Raw genomic sequence first — 27,706 nt, 5'->3', positions numbered from 1 at the left:
GAGTAAAGTTTGGGACCTTCTCGGGTTGCGACCCCACAATCTTTTAATTGGTTGCAATCCTGTGCTCTCTACTGAGCCAACTTGTCCACATTGCGAGGGTATTACTATGCTCTTTTATAATGAGCTATCATTTCAAGCTCCATCTTATTATCACAACTTACTTACTAGAGTGTATACTCTAACACCTCATCTAGTAGAAACACCTATACATATATGCAGTTAATTAAACAGTAATTAAATTGTAATATGGATGTGTGTGGGGTTCTAAATCTACTTTGTATGAATGAGGACAACAAAAGAAAGCAAGCAAAACTGTGATGTGGATGCGTTTGCTTGGCTGAATTGAGGCATGTTTAAAAGTAGGATAAACGAAGGATCTGAAAATTTCAAAATCAGATTTCGCGGAATTTTGGGGGCATCAACAATGAATTAGACTTGGCGCTCTCCCCAGCAACCCTTCTTCAGAAGTAGAAAGCAAACCATTAAAATCTTTTAGCTGTTTCTCTTTTTTCCCTTTGAGTAAGGTAGCAACAGCAGAAGTGAGGTTGTCCCCTTGCAACAGAAGCCTGAGAACCGAGTCTAGCAGAAACACAGAGGTTTGACAGAACATGCTTTTAAGGAGCTGCTTGAGAACAACATAGGCAAACTTACAATGATCTCAATATAGAACCCTTCACTGCAAGATTGAGTATGTCGTGCTCAAGCACATTTTTGGAAGCATGTCGTGTCAAGCGTCTTTGTTTATGCTAGACTAATTTCTCAGGCTCCTATTTTCTTTCTGTTGCAAGGGGGCAACCTTACTTCTGCTGTTGCTACTGTACTCAGGGGGGAAAAAGTGCAGCTAGAATATTCTAAGAGCTTCTTTTCGTCTTCTGGAGAGGGTTGCTTGAGAGAGGGCCCCACTCGGATGTGAAAAAATTCAATATATTGGCCTATTCTTAAAATCTTAGCTTGTCAACTTTAACGGTATGGCTGGTTTTAGAATATCAACAGTTGAAAAGCAGCGAGAGGCAACAATTCAAAACTATCCTGGGTTATTAAATTAAATCTAAATAGACATATTTAGATTGAATATTGATATATTGGTGTATTCAAATTTGTTAAAGTTGTTGCAAATATTTCCCCACAGTCAAGCAAATAGCGGTTGACCGAAGATTATATTTTGCTAGAAGTAATTGAGGCTACATGGATTCGATTTTGCAAAATTTTGCTGTTTTTTCTGCATCCTACCATAGAGTTGAACAGAAAGAGTGGCGTTTCATATTTATGCTCTGTGATTGTATGTGTGACATATGGCATTCAATAAAATTTGTCAAATTTTGCTTGGAACTTTGAAACGCATCTGTTTTCTGTCCTATAATTCTCGTTTTTGAGCTATATATGGTTAGGTGGCACTGCGCTTCACTCCAATCCCCCTTCACCCACCCCCATGACACAATTCGGGAAACGCTCCTTTTACTTGCTTTTAAAACGGCAAAAAATGTCTTTTTTGCAATAAACATACTTCGCCTATTCCGCTGTCGTCATTGTGGGGAATCGGAGAAGCTATACTGTCCATGTTAGGAAAAGTCTGCATTGTATTTACATTGGGCGTCTCGTATTTGTAAACGACTCCTTTCATCGGCACCGAAGCTGCATTATTCACACTATCTATCAACTCATTTGACAGTAACAGTAAGTCAGCTGCTTTCTGATTGGTTGAAAATGTCGACGAGTTAATGCTCTGTTTTCCGAGTGCGGACAATTGGTTGTGTTCACTCGCGTCAGAGGAATTTGACCTGTCACTCCCAACTGAGGCAATGTTACGGCCGTTCATGTCATCGGCAAAGTTGTAGATGGGTCCAGCAGAGTATTCGTTGGGGTAGCTGACTTGATCCAGAACGTTTGGGTTTCTGATAAGAAGTGGGTTCAACTCCGAGGGATCTAAAATTATAGTTTATTTCCAGTAGTAAAAAGGCCAAGCTTATATGGTGCAACTGTGTTCATCATTAAACTCTCATTCCGCCGCTGAAAACGGGAGTGCAAACATATTTGGACGATGCAAAAAATGTTGATAAAACTGGATAATTATTCTTTCAGTTCACTGATATTCACTTTAAATTTTGTTCTAATCTTAACTAGAAGACGAGGTCGAGCTGAAATTCAGATATTTTCCGCTTCCGACGTACTAAGGGTCGCTTGAAGGGCTCGGTAATTTATTTCCTTGCTCTAAATGTTTCCACTTGATTTGCATTCTAAATTAAATTAAATCGAGGTCCAGTTTATTTGTAGAAAAATTCAAAACGTCACCGTCTTTTGATGAGTCGACGACATCTTCGGGTCAATTTGATTTATGGGAAAATAAATTTACTCAAACTCCCAGTGTAGGTAAAAAATGCATACCTGATGGCTGTAAATTTCCATATGATCCAAAAGACAGCTTATGTTGAGAGGAATCAATCAAGTGGGTAGCAGGAGTAGTTCCCAAGTTGACATTGGATCCAGGGTTGGCTAGGATAGTGGCTGCGTGGATGCCTGAGAAGTCAGTGGAGTATATTGAAGCTCTAGGGTCGTAAGTCATGTGAACAGGAGTTATACCCAGAATGACGTTACTGCCTGCCATTCCAGATGACGAACCAGTGAGGGCACCTACAGCCAGATAATAATAATAATAATAAAATACCGAGTCCCAATTTCACAAAAAAGACACTCTAATTTTTTGAACCAGCTCATACAAGATTGACCAAGTATTCTCTCCGTTTCGATTGAGAAAGGATTAACCATTGTTTCACTCGTATGATTAATATGATTTAAAATAATATAATATTAAATAATGTCAACGAATGCACACAATTATCATCTCAATAAGAAGCAATAATTTATGCTCAGAAGGTATAAAAAAGTTTCGTTTTTGATATCAAGGCAAATCTGAGATTGGCGATGCAAGAGTCAACCACATAACTTTTCGTTGATTTCTTAATTGATCAGTGAAATATTGCCAATTAAACAGAGCAATTTTAAATTTGTACCAGCTATCGATTGTCTGCTATTGTGCGTTAAATTATGCTGCAACTGCGACATAGATTCACTCTTGCTCTGTAGATAGAGGTCATTTGGGGTCGTAATCTGTTCACAGTCGGAGAGCACCAAATCATCTGGTGAGGCGGTGCTGCCTCCGAAGTATGAGGACTTGTTGGTACTGGTTTGGTGTTTTCTCTCTGCTGTGAGATAATGTGTGGTGGTGCCGGTGGTAGCAGGGCCAGAACTCATCGTGTTGTTGTACTCATTCGCAGCTTTGTACTTAGAGGTCACGCCAACTAAAACACGCCGTTATTACCTAGTGTATAGCTCCCAGTGCACGTATAACATTTTTGGGATCTATTCTGTTTCGCCCCACCCCATTGGGAAGGTATGTTTTATGACCCCCCGGCGCCCGTGCATTATTTTTGCATAGTAACGTGCTATATAACATATAATTTGTAACTGGGGGTCATAAAAGACACTGGGGCCGAAACCGAATAAATCCCATTTTTGAATCACTGCAAACCAGTGAATAAGTTTCCACGCAAAATCCAAAATTTGTCCTTTTGCAATTCTCCGTAAAAATGTATCTGGATACTTTATGGTTATCAACACGAAATGATACCAGTCCGAATAGCAATCTGCTCATAGCAACCGAAACCCAATCTTGGATTATGACCACAACACAGGCTGAGGCCAGCTTTGGACAGGACGAATTGGTTCGTGCACAAGGGTACAAGACCACGCCGTCCGAAATCGGATCTGATCAGGCCCATTTGGCGCAGACTCACCCTTGATACCTTAAACCTATCAATGATTGTGCTTTCAGTACCTTAACTAGATTGCACTCAAAATATTTCGGGTCAGAATTTTTAATACTTCGCTTAATTTTGATCGTAAAAATGCTGAAACCGTATCTGTTCTTCGCTCCATTAAATATCTTCATTCCTTAAGGTAACATTTAAATATACTATTTTTTTGCCTAAACTATAGGGTTACGCAAAGAAGGTAAGTTTATACCTGAATTTTGTCTCACCATTAGGCAATAAACGAAGGTTTCGGTTTTCGACTTTCACTGGCAATGGTGACTGACAATATTCTCAAGTTACATGTCAAATAAAATTGCCACTTTGATTCCCATAATTACAAACCTAACTTCCGAGATATTTACCACAATTTTTGGATTTCAAAAATTTCTGTAACGTCATGAAATACCCATTTTTATGAGGAATGACAGGACGTACATTGAGCATAGTAAACCTGTATCGTCTTCTGCTCCATAGCTCTGGAAGTTCCTATAATCTCTTGTTTTTTATCTTAGAAATTTACGGCACAAACTGAAAAGATCCCAAAATTTTACGTTTTATAGCTGGTTATTTAATTGCTATGGAATAACTGCGTAAATGGAGCAAATCTGTATTGCATTCATTGTATTAGTCGGATATATTTGGTACTGAGGGGGCACAAATGGAAAAGATCCAAATTTTCAATTATTATTATTAGTACAATCAATTTTATCGAAGAGGATGTTCATGCGGCTATAAATTCTCAAGTTCAGAAGATAAAATGCAATCGCAGGTGGCACTAAAGCAACTTGTCTAGTCGTTTCGTCTTTTCTGTTAAGTTAAGCGAAAAGTTTTGTCCAGACCAGGATTCGAACCTGGGTTATTGCGGCCACAACGCAATGTCCTAACCACTAGACGATCTGGACCGATTACTGCGAGTTTATCTCAATAAATATACTCAGCCGCGTAAAGGAATAATTGAACAGCTACGCAAACATCTGAACGCGATAAATTTATTTAGCTATGAATAACGTTCCATTAAGTCGACGTACGTACAAGCAGAAAAAATATATCAACACTGAAAAGTACGTAAAAGATGAGGTATGTACAACATTTTTGAGCCACTCATCCCAAGTGAAATATAAGCCTCTATAAATGATGTTTTTTAATCTCTATAGACCAGTGCCATCTCTTATTAGACTATTGATCATTGCAAAAATGTTCATTCATTTGCTAAATTCGGATAGCGAAATTTGTATTCGGGAGAAAAAGGAAAAAGTTCAGGACATTTCATCATGACGGCTGCACAAAAGAGGCTGACGTATAAAATGCCCGATTACTTCTACGTAGCAGCCTTTCGGCTTATTTGGCCACCTAAATGTTGTGTGTATGGAATACTTACGTGTTCTTCTATTCTTTCTGCTGCAGAGACAGCAACATGAGAATAGAATCAAGAGCAACAGAGAGAAGGAACAGAGAATTAGAGCCACAAACACAATGTGTTTGCTTAGAAACTCCCAAGCCCCCGAGGCCATCAGAATTGTGCCTGAAAATGCATTGGAGCCTTCTGTATCGATCGAATCTAAAACAGAAAAATGCAGCCGATAATTGTGGGACTGAAAGTTAATGCTTAAATTAATGATATCGCATAATTTCCAAATTAAGATATCCCCGGGAACTCAATAATCAGGAGAATTATATAATTCTGTATCGATCGAATCTAAAACAGAAAAATGCAGCCGATAATTGTGGGACTGAAAGTTAATGCTTAAATTAATGATATCGCATAATTTCCAAATTAAGATATCCCCGGGAACTCAATAATCAGGAGAATTATATAATTCTGCGAGAAAGGAAAAAGTATCCATCTTCGCATTAGATGCTTACATTTCAGTAAAAGGCTGACATAGTGATCACGTCCGAACGCCAAGTGTAAATCAGTACTGGCAAGTCAAAATCCAATTGCAGATAAGCTGATTCAGAGACTGATTCATGCCACTTTTTGGGCTTGTCAGAGTTCCGCTTCCAATTTTCAGACAACCCAAGTTGAGGTCCGCTCAAAATGACTCAGGAAAATATCCACCCAGACCATTTTTGCTTATGTAAATACCCCTATGATCCACCCTTTGCCTCGTTCTGTGCGTTTCGGTGCGTTCATGTGCTCGTTCAAAAATCCTTATGAAAAGACCCGTCCAGACCAAAATTCGATATGATCCAGACTTTGGCTCGTTCGTGTTTAAAGAAAAGGAGTTGTCGGATGTTGCCTGTTGGAGCTGAGCTGAAGGAATAACAAGCTTGCATAGGCGGGGAAAATAGAAACAAAACACTTTCTGTTGTCTTAGTCATTTAATAGTTATAGTTATAGTTCTAGTTCTAGTTACAGTTTGTCACGTGTGAAAAAAGAGAAAAGGGGAAAATAACAAAAAGCAACACACAGAACTCAACGTAGTAGCCGCAGAAAACGGCTGAAAGTATAACTCAGCAAAATATTGCAAAACAAATTGTCTTGAGCAGTAAATAACGTGTTACTGTGTCTTGAACTAGAAATATTCCTGAGCAGTAAATTGTTACTGTGTCTTGTATTCAAAATATTATTCTTGAGCAGTAAATTCTGTTACTGTGTCTTGCATCAACGAATTATTGGAGCTGAAATTCAACTGTTACAACCCCAACTTCTGGTATTCTCAACTTGTGAGTACAAACAGCAAAAGCCAACTTAAGTTTAAATTTAAATATTTTTGCACAAACAGGTCTTAGACATATATCTTTGTCTTCGATTTGTTTTTTCTATCGGATTGAACTGGTATACATAAAGAGATCCCGTATTGTGTGATCTGTAGCAATCCAGTTCAAATTGATAGTTGGAAAAACTAAGATCAGCGAACAGTTACGAACTAAAATAGTTAATGCAACGGTAAGTACAGCAGAGCGGATATACAGTTACAAAAGCGAACTGCATAAACGAAGTATCCGAACAGATTTTGTAACCACTCAGAACGAACTGGGTGTAAAACTTTCTTTGTGAAACACAAGGAGAGCAGTCGTTACATTTGGTCCGCCGACCCGGACAGTGGAATAAACTGCTGTCCAACCCCACAGTCGAAGTGACGAAGTCATCGACGAACGAGAACAAAACCCAACTAGCATTTCAACAACGCAGAGCCAATTAGGCAAAGCAAATAGGAACGTTGAAAAGCAAAACTCAATTAAAGCAAACAAATAAAGGAGCTGTTGAGGTTCAAGCTGCAGTCCCGAAGTACACGAGAAGTGACACCGTCACAGAGTCAAAGCGTTTTGGATCGCCAGATCAACAACTTGCGAAACAAGTGGATTGAGAAACAGGAAGAAGGTTTTGAGCTCATTGATAATCGAGATCAACCAAGCAAGCTCAAGACTCTTTATCAGCAGATACTGCAATTGGACGACAGCATTCAAAAACTCGTGAATAAGAAAGCTGAGACTCTCCGAGACCCAGATATTTCTTTAAAACGCAAACTTGAGAGAGAAAAATACTTTCAATATTTGAACGCAGAGTGGTTACCGTATATCCACGGAGAGACAAACATGTCAAGCCAGCAAAGCCAGTCAACTCTTCATGCCAATGAAGAGCAACCGCCTGCGAATAATGTGCATCAGTTAGAACAAAACGTTGGAATTCCAGAGTTTAACCAAAACCATGGTAACACAAGCAATGCAACGACGAATACGGTTACACGGACAATCAACCAGGATACAGAAAACGCTTTGGAAGCATCTTCAGTGAAACGTCGGGTTGAAGAACGAATGAAGGAATTTGAAATTGAATTTGAAGCAAAGTTGCAAATCGAACGAGCACAATTTGATCGAAAGAGGTTGGATCTAGAAATGCAAATGAAAGAACTAGAGATGCAACATCAGCTTCGGGAAAAAGAGCGAGACTTAGAGCGCCAATTGCAAAGAACAGCATTGGAGAAAGATGACTTACGTTCTCAATCGACTAAGGCGCGTGACAAGTCACCTTTCAATTGGACCCCAAAAGGGAGAGATGTCTCGGAGTGGGCGAAATCGATGAACGACACGCGAACGCCAATTCGACCAAGAGCTCGCTTTGACGTCAGCCCTGAACGGAATAAGCAGAGGCATTACCCATGGTACCCAAACTCTCGCGAACGCTCAGCAAGTGCTGAAGAGCGGGATATATCGCCGATAGCTGGAAGGCACTACAACACTGGACATTCAAGCAGTAGTTTACCAAAATTGAGGTTGAACAATTTTGACGGAAACCCGCTGGAGTGGCCTGAGTGGTCTAGCATGTTCATAGCAACAGTAGATAAACGCATGATTCCCGACTCAGAGAAAATGAGCCATTTGAAGACACTGCTAACAGGCAAAGAAGCAAAATCTGCAATCTCGGGAATGGACTATTCTGGACAGTTTTATAGTGCTGCCTGGAACATTTTAGAAAGAAAATTTGGAAGACCGCATGTAATTATAGATGCGCAGCTCGAGAGCCTACGAAAAGCTAATCAAGTGAAACCTCATGATTCAACCAGCCTGATTAATTTTTCTGTTATTGTATCTAACTTCGTGAACGTGCTCAAAGAGTACAAACACATTGGTGATTTGCAATCAAGTTCGACATTGTACATGGCAGTTGATAAGCTACCTCAAGTTCTTGAAGAAAAATGGTGGTTCTACGTCGATGACAAAGACGAGGACTGGCCTGACCTTATCATGTTTGAAAAATGGCTATCACGAATAGCATTCGTGCATGAAGGGTTTTCAGCGTTTAAAGGGGAACGCAAAGACGAAGACCGACGCAACGCAAATAGAGAAAAACAATTCTCGAAGACATCGAACTTCAGTGCAAGTTCAAACCTGCAAGAAACCAAGCAGACGCAAAGCGATCACTGTCCATTAGCCGATGGCACTCATAAAGTTTGGAACTGTCCATCATTCAAAAACATGAGTGTGAATGATCGATACGTGGCAGTGAGGAGAGAACTCTTATGTTATGGATGTCTGGGAAAAAGACATGCAATCAAAGATTGCAAAGTCAAATTGTGCGGTATAAACGGATGTACCAAAAAGCACAACAGACTGCTACACTCAGAAAACCGAATGGACGAGGGTAGTCACGCAGTTAACGTAAGCGCAGCAACAATCAACCAGAGTAACCAAGTTACTAGTTTTCTTCAAATAGTTCCGGTATCGGTTCAGAGTGGTGGTAACAGGCTGACTACCTATGCTTTCCTCGATAGTGGGCCAACAGTTTCATTCATCGACCAAAGTGTCAAGAATCAACTACAAGCCAAAGGCACGGACGTTACTTTGAACATAGCTGGCATACATGGGACGCAAGATTTGAGGACAGAGAAGGTTCCTATCACAATAAAGGGACTACATTCAAAGGTGCATTCAATTGAAGCGTTTGCACACCCATCAATCTCGTTGGGAAACACAACATATGATTACAAGGAACTGAAGAACAAATTCAGACACCTGAATGTTCTCACTAACAGAACATTCAACCTGATGGAAGTAGGCATCATACTTGGACAAGATGCCTACGAAATTCAACGTCCATTGGACTATAAGATTGGAACACGAAGTGAGCCTTTTGCCGTCTTAACAGAATTAGGATGGGTAGTCAGTGGTCCCATGACAGGCAAGAAAAGTCAAAATGTTTGTCATTTTGCCTTCACAGAAGATCTGAAAGTGGCAGAAAATATCCAATCATGGTGGGACATAGAAACTTATGCTGCCAAAATAAATGTTGTAAGTCAATCAAAGAAAGAGCAACAAGCTCAGAAGTTTCTAGAGAGCACTACAAAGTTTACAGGCGAGCGGTACGAAGTGGGCATGCTCTGGAATGAACCAGAACCCAGTCTTCCAAACAACTACGGCTCAGCCCTTGGTCAGCTCTACTCACTGGAACGAAGATTCCAACGAGACCCAAAGTTAAAAGAATTGTATCAACAGTCAATTGATACAGATGTTGAAAAGGGATTTGTGAAGATCCTTGGTAAATCGGAAGTCAAAGGCACTTTCGGAAGGGAATGGTATTTGCCACATCATCCAGTACTAAATCCCAACAAACCGGGTAAAGTTCGCCGTGTTTGCAACGCTGCAGCAAAACACAAGGACGTATGGCTAAATGACAAGTTGTTAGCCGGACCCGATCTACTACACGGCTTGATCGGAACGATATTCAGATTTCGAGAAGGACCAATAGCCCTTACCGCAGATATTGAATCAATGTTTCTGCAAGTGCAAGTTCCTGAACGGGATAAAAGCTGCTTCAGATTCTTGTGGCGACCAACAATGAACGAACCTGTGCAAATTTACGAGTATCAGCGTCATGTTTTCGGAGCAAAGAGTTCACCAACATGTGCCAACTACGCTCTGAAGCGAGTAGCGATCGATAACGAAGACGAGTTCCCAATTGCAGCAAAAACAATCCAAAACAACTTCTACATGGACGATTTCATCAAGTCAGTCGAAACACCTGAAGAAGCAATCAAGGTTTTCAAACAACTACAACCTCTTCTCTCAAAACATGGACTTGAACTGAAGAAGTGGATCACCAACAGCGAAGTGGTAACCAATGCAATCCCAGAGGACTTAAGATCAATCAGCAACACAAAGCAGGTTGAAGTAGAACCCGGCAAGGAAGGTTCATCCGTGCTTGGCTTCAGTGGACGATTACCGATGATAGTCTACAGGTTTGTAGAGGTACAAGCAAAGAAGTTGAGACCCCAATCACCCAAAGGAAGATCTTATCTCTAGTTTCTTCAGTGTTTGATCCTCTTGGACTGTTTGCACCATTCAGTGTCCATATGAGACGATTCCTGAAGAGCATCTGGACCAAAAATGGACAACATTGGGACAACTCAGTAGAACCTAACGAAGAAGAAGAGTTTCTGAAGTGGAAGGCGCAGCTTCCAGAAGTAGCAGAAACCAGCATTGATAGAAGATACTTCAGCACAGCCAAGGACAAATGGGAACTTCATGTGTTTGCCGACGCATCTGAAGATACAATGTGCGCAGTGGCATACCTGCGTTCAAAGCCCAAAGAATACTCAGCAGACTTAGCATTTGTAATCGGAAAGTGCAGAGTTGCACCAATGCGACACCTTTCCATACCACGCTTGGAACTACAAGCAGCAGTGATGGCGGTGAGACTTAAAGAACAGATAGTGAAGGAACACGAATCGAAGATTCAGAGTTGCAACTTTTGGTCAGACTCCACTACTGTTCTGCAATGGATTCATAGCTGCCACCGTAAGCAACAGGTGTTTGTTGCAAACAGAGTGGCTGAGATTTTGGACACAACTAATGTTTCACAGTGGAATCATGTGAGTGGTATTAACAATCCAGCTGACATCGGGACACGAGCGATCAATGTTGACGAACTTAAGAGAAGTGAATGGCTCACTGGGCCAGCCTGGTTGAAGCAACGAGAGAACGAATGGCCTGAACAGTTGAATTTAACATTTGCTTCAGACGAACAAAACGACGAAATGGTCTTCTCAGCAAAGGTTGAAGAGAAGAAGCCGATGATTCAGTGGGAACGATTTAGTAGTTTCAATCGACTAGTAAATACAATGGCATACGTACAGCGCGTATTTATAAAACACAAACCGGCAACAAAAACACTAAGTGTTGAAGAAAGAGAGGATGCACAAGCAAGCATCTTCGGACTACTGCAGCAAGAACAATTTACTGAAGAGATGAAATCTCTCAAGGCTGAAAGGGAAATTCCAAAAAACAGCAAAATCCTCCAGTTTTCACCATTCATAGACCAGCAAGAACTTATTCGTGCTCAAGGCAGAATAGGTAAAAGTCAATTGAGCTTCGAAACGAAGCATCCAGTACTGTCACATTGGAAGCACCATGTAATTGAATTATTCTTGCAAAATGAACATAAGAATAGTCATCACGAAGGTACTGAACATGTCAGAAACATAGTTCAGCAGAAATTCTGGATCCTAGGCATACGAAATGCCTTGAGATCGATCAAAAACAAATGCATTAGATGTCGAAAGGGAAGAGCCCAAACAAAGGCACCAGTAATGGCAGATCTACCTGAAGAACGATTAGTCGCATCAACAGTATTTTCGAATGTGGGCGTAGACTATTTCGGACCATTCACAGTAAAGATTGGTCGAAGAAACGAAAAGCGTTGGTGCTGTCTATTCACATGCCTTACTGTACGAGCGGTACACATAGAGATTGCACCAAAACTAGACACTGATTGTTGTCTGAACGCAATTATGCGATTCATTGCACGAATAGGCAAACCGGTCAAAATGATTAGCGATAACGGGACAAACTTTGTTGGAGCTGAAAAAGAACTGGCAGAATATATAGCAGCATGGAACAGGGTGCGAATTGAAGAACATCTGATTCAACAAGGTATCAGATGGAAGTTCAACCCACCTGCAGCACCACACTTTGGAGGAGTGTGGGAAAGACTGGTTAGGAGTTGCAAGAAGGCAATGTACGCAGTGCTGGGCAATCGATCAGTCACGGAGGATGTTCTGTCAACCACGATGTGTCTTGTTGAACAGACGCTGAATGCCAGACCGCTGACACAAGTCAGTTCTGATGCTACCGATTTAGAAGCTATTACCCCAAACCATTTCCTACTTGGCAACAGGAACCTTTGTTTACCGTATCTATCAGGTTCAGAGCAATTTGTTGATCATAGAAAGCTCTTCCGACAAACGCAAGCTTACGCAGACCTCATCTGGGACAGATTCCGTAAAGAGTACTTGCCAATGTTGAATAGTCGAAAGAAATGGCAGACCACAACGGAAAGAAGTCTTCAGCAGGGTGATCTTGTGTGGTTAGTGGAAGACAGTGACAAACGTGGATATTACAATCTGGGTCGAATAACCGAAACATTTGAAGGTTCCGACGGAGTGATTCGATCAGCGAAAATCCGAACAAAAGATGGATACTACAAGAGGCCAGTAGTGAAGCTCGCTCCAGTACTACCAACTGAAGGTGATGTTTTCACGAAGGAAAACAGGGCCGGCGATGTTGGAGCTGAGCTGAAGGAATAACAAGCTTGCATAGGCGGGGAAAATAGAAACAAAACACTTTCTGTTGTCTTAGTCATTTAATAGTTATAGTTATAGTTCTAGTTCTAGTTACAGTTTGTCACGTGAGAAAAAAGAGAAAAGGGGAAAAAAACAAAAAGCAACACACAGAACTCAACGTAGTAGCCGCAGAAAACGGCTGAAAGTATAACTCAGCAAAATATTGCAAAACAAATTGTCTTGAGCAGTAAATAACGTGTTACTGTGTCTTGAACTAGAAATATTCCTGAGCAGTAAATTGTTACTGTGTCTTGTATTCAAAATATTATTCTTGAGCAGTAAATTCTGTTACTGTGTCTTGCATCAACGAATTATTGGAGCTGAAATTCAACTGTTACAACCCCAACTTCTGGTATTCTCAACTTGTGAGTACAAACAGCAAAAGCCAACTTAAGTTTAAATTTAAATAATTTTGCACAAACAGGTCTTAGACATATATCTTTGTCTTCGATTTGTTTTTTCTATCGGATTGAACTGGTATACATAAAGAGATCCCGTATTGTGTGATCTGTAGCAATCCAGTTCAAATTGATAGTTGGAAAAACTAAGATCAGCGAACAGTTACGAACTAAAATAGTTAATGCAACGGTAAGTACAGCAGAGCGGATATACAGTTACAAAAGCGAACTGCATAAACGAAGTATCCGAACAGATTTTGTAACCACTCAGAACGAACTGGGCGGTGTAAAACTTTCTTTGTGAAACACAAGGAGAGCAGCCGTTACATTGCCCATACTGTTTTCGTAGTATCTCATTCATAAGGATTGTAAAGAAAGAATTGGTTTTACTCCGTTGGTTGAATTTCGGTGATTTAAAAAAATCGATTTTTTGTTAAATGTCCCTCTCTTTCTTCTGCCCTTACAGGACCTTCTCCTATGTGCTGTATATATTAATAGTGCTTGGTTTCTTTGTGCTTTTATGATGTGTTTTGAATCTTGGCTTAACCCTGGCTTGGATTCCATTTAAAACTTTAAAACAATAGTGTCGTATAAGAATAGCCTTACTTTTTTCTTGGGCTGCAAGAAAAATTCTCTGGTCTCGGACAGTAAAGAGAGCTCATGAAATAATATTAAATAGTTACACACCCAAATGAATTAATATATATATATATATATATAATAATAAAATTGAATTCAACCAAACATGGTTACAACCAGCTTGGTAGTCCCCAGATTAGGGGAGAAATCAGGTTTCAATAATTAAATTTTCTCGAAAACTTTCCATCCTGAAGGGTAACTTTTATATTTGAATCTTTTCAATGCCTCCCCTTCCAAAAAGTTCTTGACTTCTCTTCGAAACCGACATGGATTTTTGTGTGGTGAATAGTTAGCAAAACTGTTAAGTTGAGACAAAGAATTATTGAATCGGGCTACTCTATTAAAGTAATTATCTTCAGAACGTTTCCGAAATGTTTTTCTCGCTTCAATAAAAAACTTTTCACTTGATCTGGTCTTTGGACAACCAAAAGTTATTGACCAGTGGTCTGACGCATTCATCGAAGTTAAGCCCATTGAAATCTTGTTAAGCAGAATTAGATCGTTAAAAACTAGAAAATAACTGACTGGCAATAGGCGATTTCGAATTAGGCTCTCAACGTATTCTTTGTCACCCAGAACAGAACGGCAAGTTATCCATTTTAAACATGATCTCTGCAGTCTTTCCAAGCGTTGAAGATACTGTGGTCCTGGGTTCCAGACATTTGACGCATAAAAGACCGCAGAGAATATATACGTTTTCACCAACGTGCATTTGACAGTTTCTTTTGTGGTGCGGGGTATAACTCTTCTTAAATGATTCAGTTTTTGAAAACCTTTCTTTACCGCCATTTCGAGGTGACAATTCCAAGTCATGCTGGCCGTAAAAATTACAAAATTGAAATTTAGTTTGTTTGAACCAGACCATTCGATAGCTCTATTTATGTCAAACTGAAGTTCTTCACGTTCTGAAATCTGTCCTATTATTTTCGTATCATCGGCATAAAGGAATGTTTTATTATGAAGTTGATCAGGTAGGTCATTTATGTACACGGAGAACAAAAACACAGCAAATATTGATCCCTGGGGACCCCCGCTTGAGATTTTAGAGAAAGTCGAGTAACTGTCTGCAATTTTTACTCTCTGCTGTCGATCAACCAGATAAGAAGCAAAAAATTTCAAAAACTTTTCATCAAACCCAAAACGAGCGAGCTTTTGAAGCACAATATTAAAATTAATCGTATCAAAAGCTTTAGCAATGTCCAAGTAGACTGTTATCGGGGATGAATTTTCGTCTAAAGCTTGATATAAGTTATCACAATATAGTAACAATTGGGTAACTGTTGAATGTTTTTGCCGAAAATCATGTTGAGCAGTGCAAAGCTTCCTTTCGAATGTCTTCTAAATTTGTTTGTAAACTATTCTTTCAAAAACTATAGAAATTGCACAGAGCATTGCAATTGGCCTGCAGTTTTTAATTTCCATTTTGCTACCATTTTTGTGATGAGGATGCACGTGTGTGTTTTTCCAGACTTTGGGAAATTGGCAAGCGTTAATAATGCAGCTAAATATATACAAGATACTATTTATAACGTACGGCGCAGAAGCTTTGAGGAGTGATGGTGTTATTTGATCATAAGAGTTGGCACCACATTTAGTTTGTGATATTTCATCTAGCACATCTTTTGCGTTGAATGTGATATCGTCTAGAAAGATCTCTGGTTGAGCTGTTTCAGGCACAACAATGTCAGAATTATCTTCGATAAATACTGAAGAAAAATGCTCGTTGAAACTTTCCGCAATTTGCTGAGAACCCATTATATCTTGGCCTCTGTTTTGTGTACCTCGGGTTTGTGTGGTGGAGGCTCATGGTGCAAAAAAAATATTTAAAGGGTATGATGCAGGTTTTAGCTTGCACGTGACGTTTTTTTGCTGGTTTTTGGAGTTCAACAAGGCTCAAATATCACGCAGAACGTAGTTAGTCTTTGTTGAAGAGTTGATGCGTCTATGGGTTAGATTTTGGTTCGTCAACGAGGCAGACTTTGGCCCGACCGTAAGCACTGGTGCGTTTATGTTGCTAAATAAGAATTTTCGCCTGTTTATGTTTTAAACGCATCATACCCCCTGTGTACGTTCAAGAATGATATGCGTCATAAGCGAGGACCAGCGAAATCGTCGACCTGTGAAGAGTCAACTTTTTTATATAGTAAAAAAATTAGACCGTTTGCAACCGAAGAGCGGCCGCTTGGAGCGCAACACGACCTCACACCAACGATAAGCAAATGATGCGACGCGAACTGACTAATTCACAATTTGTTACATTTATTGTACTTCTACTTCAAATAATCAGATTATTTGGCCAATCAAATTTAAGCATTCGGCTTTGATTATGAAATTTTTTCAATTCAACTCTGCGCCCCTTCGCCTCTAATTCTTAGCTCATGCGTACCTCGCCTCTCTTGAGTTCATTTCTTCGGCATAATCCGCAGCGGGATTGGATCAGTTGTTATCCATTTACTTTTGGGCCGATAACTTAAGCTTGAAAATAGCGAACTTCAATTATGAGTTAGGCAAAGCAAAACATATAGGGCTTGCATTTGGAATTGCCCAATGCCGATTTGCACTTGGAGTTCTGAAGGGCATGTTACTTCGGATTTTGGTGATCACATTAACAATGGTCACATTACTGGCGGGCAGGCTCAATTTTTATACTGATAGCATTGATAGAATTGAACTCTTTTCTTCTAAGATCAGATAAAACAGAATTATGATCCAACAATATCTCATAATAGTAGTTATGGTACGAGATTTTTATGAGGTAGTTCAGTCGTATAACTTGGCACAAATTTCTTAACATTGGATAAGATGCATTCACTTACAGGCAATTATGAAGACGCATTTAACACAATGTTACCAAGCCTTACACTATCAAAAATATACAATCATGGTTAGGACTGATTTGCCCCTGGAAAATGCTAAAAAAGAACTACCAAAAAGAATAAAAATTTTGCAAGATTCTTACAAATCTTTGAGTACCTGAAAAATTAGTTTGTAAACAGACGTGAGTTTGTAATAAAATGTTTGCAAAGTTTGTTATGAAAACATAAAATTTACATGGAGGTTTAGAGTTTAAAAAATAGTTTGTATTTTGTAATATTGTTACCTGTAATTTCCTTAGTTTACCATTAGCTGAAATCACCCGTTTTTTGGTCATTTTTATCAACCAATAAGCAAGAGTATTTTATTCTGAATTCACTACAATTTAACAATGGATTTGAGATCTTGCAGTTGAATACAATAAAGGGCAAGCAAACGCTTAGAAACAAATGGGTTAAACAAATGATATCCAAAAAACAATCATTGAGCAAAGCGCATAAACTTCAACACAAAAAGAAATTGCAATACATTTAACCCTTGGATCAATAGAGTTAGCAATAAATCACCGATGGAAATGAATAGTATTCAAAACGAAAGATTTCAATTTCTGATCTCATTTGCACTAGAACTTCCAACAAAATGCTACAAAAAGAGTTAACCTGCAGTTGTACAAAGTTTCAAAAACGAGCAGTTGATTTTTGTCAACAATCAGCACCTTTCGAATAGTGGCATCCAAATTATGGTTTCATCACTTCACTTCATCTAATTCAAAAATGTTTCCCCGGAGATTCACTACAGTTTTCGGACCCAAAGAAAAAATGAAACGCTTTAATCGCAACTAACCTCCACTCAAGGTCAATGTGGCCATTTTGTATGAAGTTTTGGTCAGTCCAGCACTATTTTGAGCCAAAACTTCCACCAAGTACCAAGTTTTGGGCTGCAATCGGTAAAAAGTCACCATTTTTTCATCTCCTTCCAGAACCATTTCACGCACCAACACTGACTGAACGTTGTTCAAATTATCTGAGCGTCTGGATCTAGAGACGGCCTCTGATTGGTCTACAGGGAAGCATTTTACTCTGAAAGATGTGATTGGACAACCGTGGTCTTTGTACGTTGAGAGGTCGAGGGTGAGTTGTGTGGCATTTGATGAGAGCAGAAGTTGGGATTTAGAAGGCGCCTGCGGTGCTAAAAATTTCATCGAGTTTCTCATTTTTCCATTTTTATCACAGCGCCTCAATTTGTAGAGTTCACTTTTGGTTGTTTGTGTTTATTAAATGGCAAATTGAGAAATGAAGTTTTGCCAGGCATGAAAAAAATGGCAATTGTGTTGCTTTGAATGGAGGCCAGAAGTTCGCTTTGTGTTAAAAATTTGTCGAAATTTTTCTGTTTATATTTTCATTATATACCAAATTTCCTTTTAGCATCAAAATCTGAAAAACGTGTTGCAATCGTTTCCTTTTATTTGTTGATTTCTCATGAAATTTGAAACGGTTGTCATATGCAAAGATTGAGATTCTGAAAAAAAAGTTTGGATCTATTCTGTTTCGCCCCCCCCCCCCCCCAGTGTTTTTATGACCCCCAGTTACAAATTATATGTTGTTACATGACACGTTACCATGTAAGAAAATAGCACGTGCGCATGGGGGTCATAAAAAATTATGCTCACTAAGCGGGGGGGGGGGGGCAGAATAGATCAAAAAGATCTAACCTCCTCCGACAGTTTTCACGTGCAGCATATTGCTTTTATCCCCAAAACCCACTTGATTGTGCGCCACAACATACACTGAGTAGTGGGTTCCACATTTTAAACCCTGGATCGGGAATCGCTCAGGTGCCGGGGCCGCAATCTGTCTAACCATAGAAAATGATTCACGGGAACTTCGGCCTTGAACACTGAGTCGGTCAAATGGCAATGAATCGTCAATTTGTGAAATCTTTTGCAGCACATGAACGGAGTATGAAGTCACTTGTGAGTCACGTGATGACTTCCATGAAACTGTGACGTCATCAATTGACACTGATTCCAGAATGAGAGTGGGAGGCTGCGGGGGAGCTAGAGAGATGGGAATTTTTAAAAAAATTTCAGCTTCTTAACTCAACAGCGCCTTAGCTGGGTATAATTATAAGTTTATCAGGATGGCACATTGAATGGATAGAAAAAGGGGATCTCTTCTGTTCTGATTCCCCCCCCCCCCAGCGTTTTTACCCCCCCCCCCCCCCGTTACAAATTATATGTTGTTATGTAGCACGTTACTAGGTAAAAAAATAGCACGTGGCTATCCAAAAAGGCTCTAAAACAGACGACATTCAAAGTCATTTTCTCATAGTTTCTTTATGCACCATAGGGAAGAATTGATCGGTTTTAATTTTTGTGCCATACGCGTCTAAAATGTCCTCACCCAAGACAGTCAGACGAATCACAATGTTGTCATTGCCAAATTTATTCTGAGCATGGCAGCTGTACACGCCAGAGTCACCCTCTTGTGCATTCTCAATCATCAAACTCTGGTTGTTCTGATAAACTTTCACCTTTTCCTCCAATTGCCCTGCTGGGTCTCCTCCCTCCAATGTTGCCTGGGTTGGGTTTGGGTTCATGTCGGCAGGGTTGCCGGTGCCTTTCATCCACCATACCTGAGGCGTGGGTGTGCCATACACTGGACAGGAAAGCAGCACGTTCTGTTTCCACACCGAAGTTAAGTTCCGGGAAAAGGCACCGATACGGGCAGGAACTGAAAAAAAGGAAGTGTGATTTTAACTCCCGACTTATGAATATGAAAGCACTCAAAACAGGGGGGGGGGGGGGGGGGGTAAAAACAGTATTCATAAGGTTCATGCATGATCTTTTCCCATGTCAGATCTGAATCTGGGTGGGAGATGTTAATGCGAGCATTCAAGTAAGATAGCACAGGACGGAATTTAACCACAAATTCACATAAAGATATTGTTGAAGTCATGTTAGAGTATACACTCTAGTAAATAAGTTGTGATCATAAGATGGAGCTTGAAATGATAGCTCAATATAAGAGAGAATAGTAAGACTCTCGCAATGTGGACCAGTTGGCTCAGTAGAGAGCACAGGATTGCAATCAATTAAGAGATTGTGGGGTCGCAACCCACATAGGTCCCAAACTTTACTCTCACTATAATGGTGTTGACATAGTATCAACATAACGAGCAAAGAGTTGCTCTAATAAGTCAACTGTTTGCATGCGTCACTTCAACAGTACTGTCAAACTGAATCTTTATTTTCATCTAAATTTGAGGTAGAATGAGACCAAACAGCCTTTATTGCAAAATATTTCAATAAAACTACACATAGAATAGTCCCAGACAGAACACATGACCTGTTCATTAAGCTCTAATGAATGAAATAGTTAAAAAAACTCTATATGAGCAATGTATAGACAAAACATTTTGTCTGTTTTATTGGACTAATTTGTCCGGGGCTGTTCTGTCTCAGAGCCTGTTGTCTCTTCACCTATCAAACTAAAATTACTGAGGCAGATGTCACTAATGGAGGCACACCCCTACAATCTTAACAGATGAACAACTAGTTAGACAATTTATTGCTTTCAACATCCATGGAGAGATTAACAAAAGCCCCCTCTTTTATATTTGACATGTAACTATTAGGTGTGTTTTTATCAACTCGAGGTCGATCTGAGCTGAAGCGGCAGGGTTTCTGGAGGGGCGACTGCTTTTAGATCTATGGACACTAAATCTGATAGTTCATTAGTGACCCAAAATTGGTGTACGTGCATTTAACAACTGAAACTGGCTATAGTTTTGCGGTTTCCATCTAAATTGAAAAGAGGATTCAGTTGGTCAAAATAAAGAGACTGGCAGATTGAAAAGCGGATTTCAAAATTAACGAGACTGGCACATTACATGTGATGTCATTTGAGATGAGCTGTTGGTGTAATTTTATTACTATTAATGGTCCTAATTATGGTAACAAGAGCTGTGTATAAAACATGCTGCACAGAAAAAGATTAGCTTAAATTACATGATGAACAGCTTAAAAGCGCAGATGTGGGAAAAATAACATCATAAACAAGCTATATTATGCCATGAACAGAATACTTGACAGAGAAAAAGCCCTGATGAAAAAGCTATTGTTCAGCACTGATTGTGGATGCGAGGTAGGTCCGGGTAACAATTGAAAGACTTATTTGACATTGAAGAACAATAAGAGAATGAGTTATAAGAGATTACCAAGTTTGTGATCTTAAAACCAGCTGGTGTAACGGCGAGCATAAGTTTGCACAGGTTTGCGAGTTAAGGGATGTAAGGTATGAATGGGGTAGTGTTTAATTTTCACAGTAACTGCACCTGCCTGCTTAAACCTGCATAACATTACTGGACTAATCTAAGATGGTCGACTCACTTCTCTGATTGATTGTGATCTTGAGTGGAGGAGTGGGGAGACCCTCCCCCGCAGAGGTGAATGCAGTGACGTACACTTTGTAGTCATCCAGAAGCAACAGACCATCAACCACAAGTGAACTTCGATCAGGTGATACCAACACTGTTCGCACACCGTTCTGAAGTAACAACCAGTGTCACTAGACTAGTTCACAATTATATAGTTACAAAACGAACGACTGCTTCCAAATGTTTTATTTGTACTGGTAATCCCAAATTCATTGCACAAGAGTTGGTTAAAATAGTTAATAAATAATGGTACTGACATTTATACAATTAACTATAGGAGTGAATAATAAGCCAAACTTTTCTTGCAAGATTGGGAAATCAATTAAGAAATTATATGCTTTTTCCTGCATAGAAATTGGAGCAGTCAATCCGAGAACAATGAGTTTTAGAACAACGAATCTCAAAAATGTTCTAACAATCTAATTCCATAATTTGTGATGATCAGATGTTTCATAGCAGAATCCGAGTTTAAAAAGTAATACCATCAACCAATATAGGTGAAGCTGAGCCATGCATTAGAATATGTTGAGACCAAGGTGAAGAATTTGACCTAAGTTGAATATGTTCTAGGTATCAAAGACGATAGCCACACCAGTTTAAAGTTGTTACCTGTGTTCTGTATCGATCACAGTACACTTTGTACTTGGTCACAATCCCATTAGCTTCATTAGGCCGAGTCCACACAACCAGAATCGAGCTTGGAGTCTTCATGAACACCTTCACGGCTTCCGGACTAGATGGCTTGTCTTCAGAAGTCATTGCAAACACATCCGAACTCGACATTCCGTCACCAGCGCTCGTGTATCCCAACACACTTACACTGTAGTTGGTGAAGGGGGTCAAGCCATCAATTGTAACTTGATTCTGTTTAGTTATCACCAATTTCCGGCCAAGTTCGCCTAAAATGTTTTCACATCATACATATCACTATTTGAAAAAACTTGTATCAGAAAATGAGTTCGATTCTAATCTGATGAAAGCAAAAACCGCCCGCATTTCATATGAGATGGAGAAATGAATTGACAGTGGCCGATTACTCCAACACATCACAAATGTAGGAATATATACACGTTTATTTCAGATTATCAAAGCTGAGGTTGTGAATAATTGAAATGAACATTCGATTATAACAATTATTGATGATACTAATTGATTTTACTAAAATCAAACCTTCCGCTTCCAAACCGTACACTAAAATTTCAAAAATTAGTAATTTTGGTTCAATTGCATTCATAAAGATTTAGCTTTTCAGTATACTGTAAATTGTATAATGTTCGTTCTTCAAACTGATTCCGAAACTATTTATTTATGTACATGTATGTTAGATTTCAAAGGAAAATTCAAGTAACGCTTACCTTCAGCAGATCCAACTTCGGAGTAGTGAATTTTGTACCCAATCAAAACCCCATGAGCGTACTCAATAGGAATACCCACAAAAGACACAAAGAGGGAGCGGGCGTCTCGACCTTGGGTGACCTCAACATCAGATGGAGGCTGGGATGGAGCTGAAATTATCAAAAAAAGTTAAAGCTTTAGAAACTATCTAGTTCTAATTCAAATTTCTACTATTCAAAGATGTGTTGTAGCACAAAATTCAGAAATGAGACTGTTAGAATCCACTTATATGACATTGCTTATTAAATACTATTTCTTTCTATTCTCACGGTTCGAACTTTTCTCTGAAAATTGTAGTTCACTCTACCGAGTTTGACCTCTTCAACACCCTCCCCCATTTTGTACCTGCCAACAGTTGCGAAAAGGGTAGATTGTTAAAAAGCACAAATCACGCATTCTTCAAAATTGTAAACATGGGTTGTTTTTGTAAATCTGTTCATCACGAATGAAGAACAAGTACATTCAAACTAACTTTTTAAGCTGATATACAAAAAGACAAAATATATTAAAAACAAAAAAAAATAGTAGATCAAGTTGCTCCTGTGCTGCTGAATTTTTGCTTAATTTTTCAATAGAAGTTTTACAAATATTGATTTACTGATACTGTTTGTGATAATATTTTAGCAAAATATGTTTCAACATATTTTGCAAAAAAACCGCCGGGAATTGAAAAAAAAACCGGATAAATACTAATTGTACAAAAAATATTTTAAAAGCGCGAGGTATTTCGTATGGTTTTTGTGGACATTGTTGTGTTTTTTAATGAGAAGATGAAGGGATTTTTTTTCAAGCCGATAAAAACAGACCTGGTAATTGACACTAATTAGGACAAAATTAGGACTAATAAAGACTAATTAGGACATGCTTCATCTAATATTCGTCTTCATAGGTTTATCCCGTTTCTTTCTCTTCTGTGTAACTGCTGTTTTAAACCAAGAGTTCAACTATCCCAAAAAGTCCTTACTTTGAGATACGTCCGTCGAAGTTCGACAAAGAGGCCGCAAAATGAGGTAAAGTGGAACAAATTTTTGCCTAGCGAAAAAAAACCATACTGAAAGAATTCTGGAAATGACACCAAGAATAGTCGTCCCCAAAAGTGAAGCCATTGGAATATCCCAAATACTCCAGAGCAAAATAAGGCAAGCGAAATCTATCTGAAGCCGAATAACAATAGAGAAAATTGTCAAATAACAAAATTAAAACAAAATTGAAAACTTTGTTTATTTCTTCATGTAATAATAATAAACAATAATATGCTCTCGTGCACCTGGTATAATTCATTGCTTCACCGATTAATAGAGCTCAAATCACACATTCTTCAAAATTGTAAACATGCGTTGTTTTTGTAAATCTATTCATCACGAATGAAGAACAAGTACATTCAAATTAGCTTTTTAAGCTGATATAGAAAAAGACAAAATTTATTAAATACAAACTAAAAAAATAGATCAGGTTCTTCTTGTGCTGCTGAATTTTCGCTTAATTTGTCAATACAAGTTTTACAAATATTGATTTACTGATACTGTTTGTGATAATATTTTAGCAAAATATGTTTTAACATATTTTGCAAAAAAACCGCCGGGAATTGAAAAAAAAAACCGGATAGATACTAATTGCACAAAAAATATTTTAAAAGCGCCAGGTATTTCGTATGGTTTTTCTGGACACTATTGTGTTTCTTAATGAGAAGATGAAGGGATTTTTTTTCAAGCCGATAAAAACAGACCTGGTAATTGACACTAATTAGGACAAAATTAGGACTAATGAAGACTAGTTAGGACATGCTTCATCTAAATTTCGTCTTCATGGGTTTATCCCGTTTCTTTCTCTTCTGTGTAACTGCTGTTTTAAACCAAGAGTTCAACTATCCCAAAAAGTCCTTACTTTGAGATACGTCCGTCGAAGTTCGCCAAAGAGGCCGCAAAATGAGGTAAAGTGGAACAAATTTTTGTCTAGCGAAAAAAAAACCATGCTGAAAGAATTCTGGAAATGACACCAAGAATATTCGTCTCCAAAAGTACAGCAATTGGAATATCCCAAATACTCCAGAGCAAAATAAGGCAAGCGAAATCTATCTGAAGCCGAATAACAATAGAAAAAATTGTCAAATAACAAAATTAAAACAATATTGAAAACTTTGTTTATTTCTTCATGTAATAATAATAAATAATAATTTGCTCTCGTGCACCTGGTATAATTCATTGCTTCACCGATTAATAGAGCACAAATCACACATTGTTAAAAAGCACAAATCACACATTCTTCAAAATTGTAAACATGCGTTGTTTTTGTAAATCTGTTCATCACGAATGAAGAACAAGTACATTCAAATTAGCTTTTTAAGCTGATATAGAAAAAGACAAAATATATTAAAAACAAACTAAAAAAATAGATCAGGTTCTTCTTGTGCTGCTGAATTTTCAATTAATTTTTCAATACAAGTTTTACAAATATTGATTTACTGATACTGTTTGTGATAATATTTTAGCAAAATATGTTTTAACATATTTTGCAAAAAAAACCGCCGGGAATTGAAAAAAAAACCGGATAGAAACTAATTGTACAAAAAATATTTTAAAAGCGCCAGGTATTTCGTATGGTTTTTCTGGACACTATTGTGTTTCTTAATGAGAAGTTGAAGGGATTTTTTTTCAAGCCGATAAAAACAGACCTGGTAATTGACACTAATTAGGACAAAATTAGGACTAATGAAGACTAGTTAGGACATGCTTCATCTAAAACTCGTCTTCATGGGTTTATCCCGTTTCTTTCTCTTCTGTGTAACTGCTGTTTTAAACCAAGAGTTCAACTATCCCAAAAAGTCCTTACTTTGAGATACGTCCGTCGAAGTTCGCCAAAGATGCCGCAAAATGAGGTAAAGTGGAACAAATTTTTGTCGAGCGAAAAAAAACCATGCTGAAAGAATTCTGGAAATGACACCAAGAATATTCGTCTCCAAAAGTACAGCAATTGGAATATCCCAAATATTCCAGAGCAAAATAAGGCAAGCGAAATCTATCTGAAGCCGAATAACAATAGAAAAAATTGTCAAATAACAAAATTAAAACAAAATTGAAAACTTTGTTTATTTCTTCATGTAATAATAATAAATAAAAATATGCTCTCGTGCACCTGAAATAATTCATTGCTTCACCAATTAAAAGAGCACAAATCACACATTGTTAAAAAGCACAAATCACACATTCTTCAACATGCGTTGTTTTTGTAAATCTGTTCATCACGAATGAAGAACAAGTACATTCAAATTAGCTTTTTAAGCTGATATAGAAAAAGACAAAAACATATGAAAAACAAACTAAAAAATAGATCAGGTTCCTCTTGTGCTGCTGAATTTTCGCTTAATTTTTCAATACAAGTGTTACAAATATTGATTTACTGATACTGTTTGTGATAATATTTTAGCAAAATATGTTTTAACATATTTTGCAAAAAAAACCGCCGGGAATTGAAAAAAAAACCGGATAGATACTAATTGCACAAAAAATATTTTAAAAGCGCCAGGTATTTCGTATGGTTTTTCTGGACACTATTGTGTTTCTTAATGAGAAGATGAAGGGATTTTTTTTCAAGCCGATAAAAACAGACTTGGTAATTGACACTAATTAGGACAAAATTAGGACTGATGAAGACTAGTTAGGACATGCTTCATCTAAAATTCGTCTTCATGGGTTTATCCCGTTTCTTTCTCTTCTGTGTAACTGCTGTTTTAAACCAAGAGTTCAACTATCCCAAAAAGTCCTTACTTTGAGATACGTCCGTCGAAGTTCGCCAAAGAGGCCGCAAAATGAGGTAAAGTGGAACAAATTTTTGTCTAGCGAAAAAAAACCATGCTGAAAGAATTCTGGAAATGACACCAAGAATATTCGTCTCCAAAAGTACAGCAATTGGAATATCCCAAATACTCCAGAGCAAAATAAGGCAAGCGAAATCTATCTGAAGCCGAATAACAATAGAAAAAATTGTCAAATAACAAAATTAAAACAATATTGAAAACTTTGTTTATTTCTTCATGTAATAATAATAAATAATAATATGCTCTCGTGCACCTGGTATAATTCATTGCTTCACCAATTAAAAGAGCACAAATCACACATTGTTAAAAAGCACAAATCACACATTCTTCAACATGCGTTGTTTTTGTAAATCTGTTCATCACGAATGAAGAACAAGTACATTCAAACTAACTTTTTAAGCTGATATACAAAAAGACAAAATATATTAAAAACAAAAAAAAAATAGTAGATCAAGTTGCTCCTGTGCTGCTGAATTTTTGCTTAATTTTTCAATAGAAGTTTTACAAATATTGATTTACTGATACTGTTTGTGATAATATTTTAGCAAAATATGTTTCAACATATTTTGCAAAAAAACCGCCGGGAATTGAAAAAAAAACCGGATAAATACTAATTGTACAAAAAATATTTTAAAAGCGCGAGGTATTTCGTATGGTTTTTGTGGACATTGTTGTGTTTTTTAATGAGAAGATGAAGGGATTTTTTTTCAAGCCGATAAAAACAGACCTGGTAATTGACACTAATTAGGACAAAATTAGGACTAATAAAGACTAATTAGGACATGCTTCATCTAATATTCGTCTTCATAGGTTTATCCCGTTTCTTTCTCTTCTGTGTAACTGCTGTTTTAAACCAAGAGTTCAACAATCCCAAAAAGTCCTTACTTTGAGATACGTCCGTCGAAGTTCGACAAAGAGGCCGCAAAATGAGGTAAAGTGGAACAAATTTTTGCCTAGCGAAAAAAAACCATGCTGAAAGAATTCTGGAAATGACACCAAGAATATTCGTCCCCAAAAGTACAGCAATTGGAATATCCCAAATACTCCGGAGCAAAATAAGGCAAGCGATAACAATAGGATCTGAAGCCGATTAACAATAGGAAAAATTGTCAAATAACAAAATTAAAACAAAATCGAAAAACTTTGTTTATTTCCTCATGTAATAATAAGAAATAATAATATGCTCTCGTGCACCTGGTATAATTCATTGCTTCAGCAATTAATAGACAACACGCAAAAGATTATCGAAATTTTCTTTTTTCTCAATGTACTTTTGCTTTGCATCAAAAAAACTTTAAACTGTTAATCGAAAGCGCGTACAAGCACATGTTGTCTAAT

At 38.1% G+C, this 27,706-nt stretch overlaps 1 protein-coding gene and 1 non-coding gene across 19 annotated transcripts in view; both read right to left on the bottom strand.

Moving 5' to 3' along the window:
- Positions 1-27,706, bottom strand: part of LOC142344696 (cell adhesion molecule DSCAM-like) — a 117,733-nt gene that overhangs the window by 44,266 nt on the left and 45,761 nt on the right. For 15 of the 18 annotated variants that reach the window (XM_075396542.1, XM_075396541.1, XM_075396546.1 and 12 more), the window contains 11 exons: positions 22,515-22,664; positions 22,330-22,350; positions 21,769-22,058; positions 21,113-21,269; positions 19,125-19,454; positions 18,434-18,778; positions 17,566-17,910; positions 5,188-5,367; positions 3,009-3,296; positions 2,383-2,628; positions 1,505-1,923 (listed from right to left, as the gene is read on the bottom strand). In XM_075396542.1, coding sequence (XP_075252657.1) covers positions 1,505-1,923; positions 2,383-2,628; positions 3,009-3,296; positions 5,188-5,367; positions 17,566-17,910; positions 18,434-18,778; positions 19,125-19,454; positions 21,113-21,269; positions 21,769-22,058; positions 22,330-22,350; positions 22,515-22,664 — 2,771 coding nt within the window. The remainder of the gene's footprint in view (positions 1-1,504; positions 1,924-2,382; positions 2,629-3,008; positions 3,297-5,187; positions 5,368-17,565; positions 17,911-18,433; positions 18,779-19,124; positions 19,455-21,112; positions 21,270-21,768; positions 22,059-22,329; positions 22,351-22,514; positions 22,665-27,706) is intronic. The other 3 variants (XM_075396548.1, XM_075396561.1, XM_075396555.1) reach the window with 2 other exon arrangements.
- On the bottom strand, positions 4,640-4,711 carry Trnah-gug (transfer RNA histidin (anticodon GUG)). The gene has a single exon. It is a non-coding gene; the product is annotated as a tRNA-His (tRNA).

This window comes from Convolutriloba macropyga, chromosome 8, assembly GCF_964194025.1.
Source record: "Convolutriloba macropyga chromosome 8, txConMacr16.3, whole genome shotgun sequence".
Classification (NCBI taxonomy): Eukaryota; Metazoa; Xenacoelomorpha; order Acoela; family Convolutidae; genus Convolutriloba; species Convolutriloba macropyga.
Note: the sequence above shows the minus strand (reverse complement) of the source record. Positions and strands in the feature narration are given on the sequence as shown.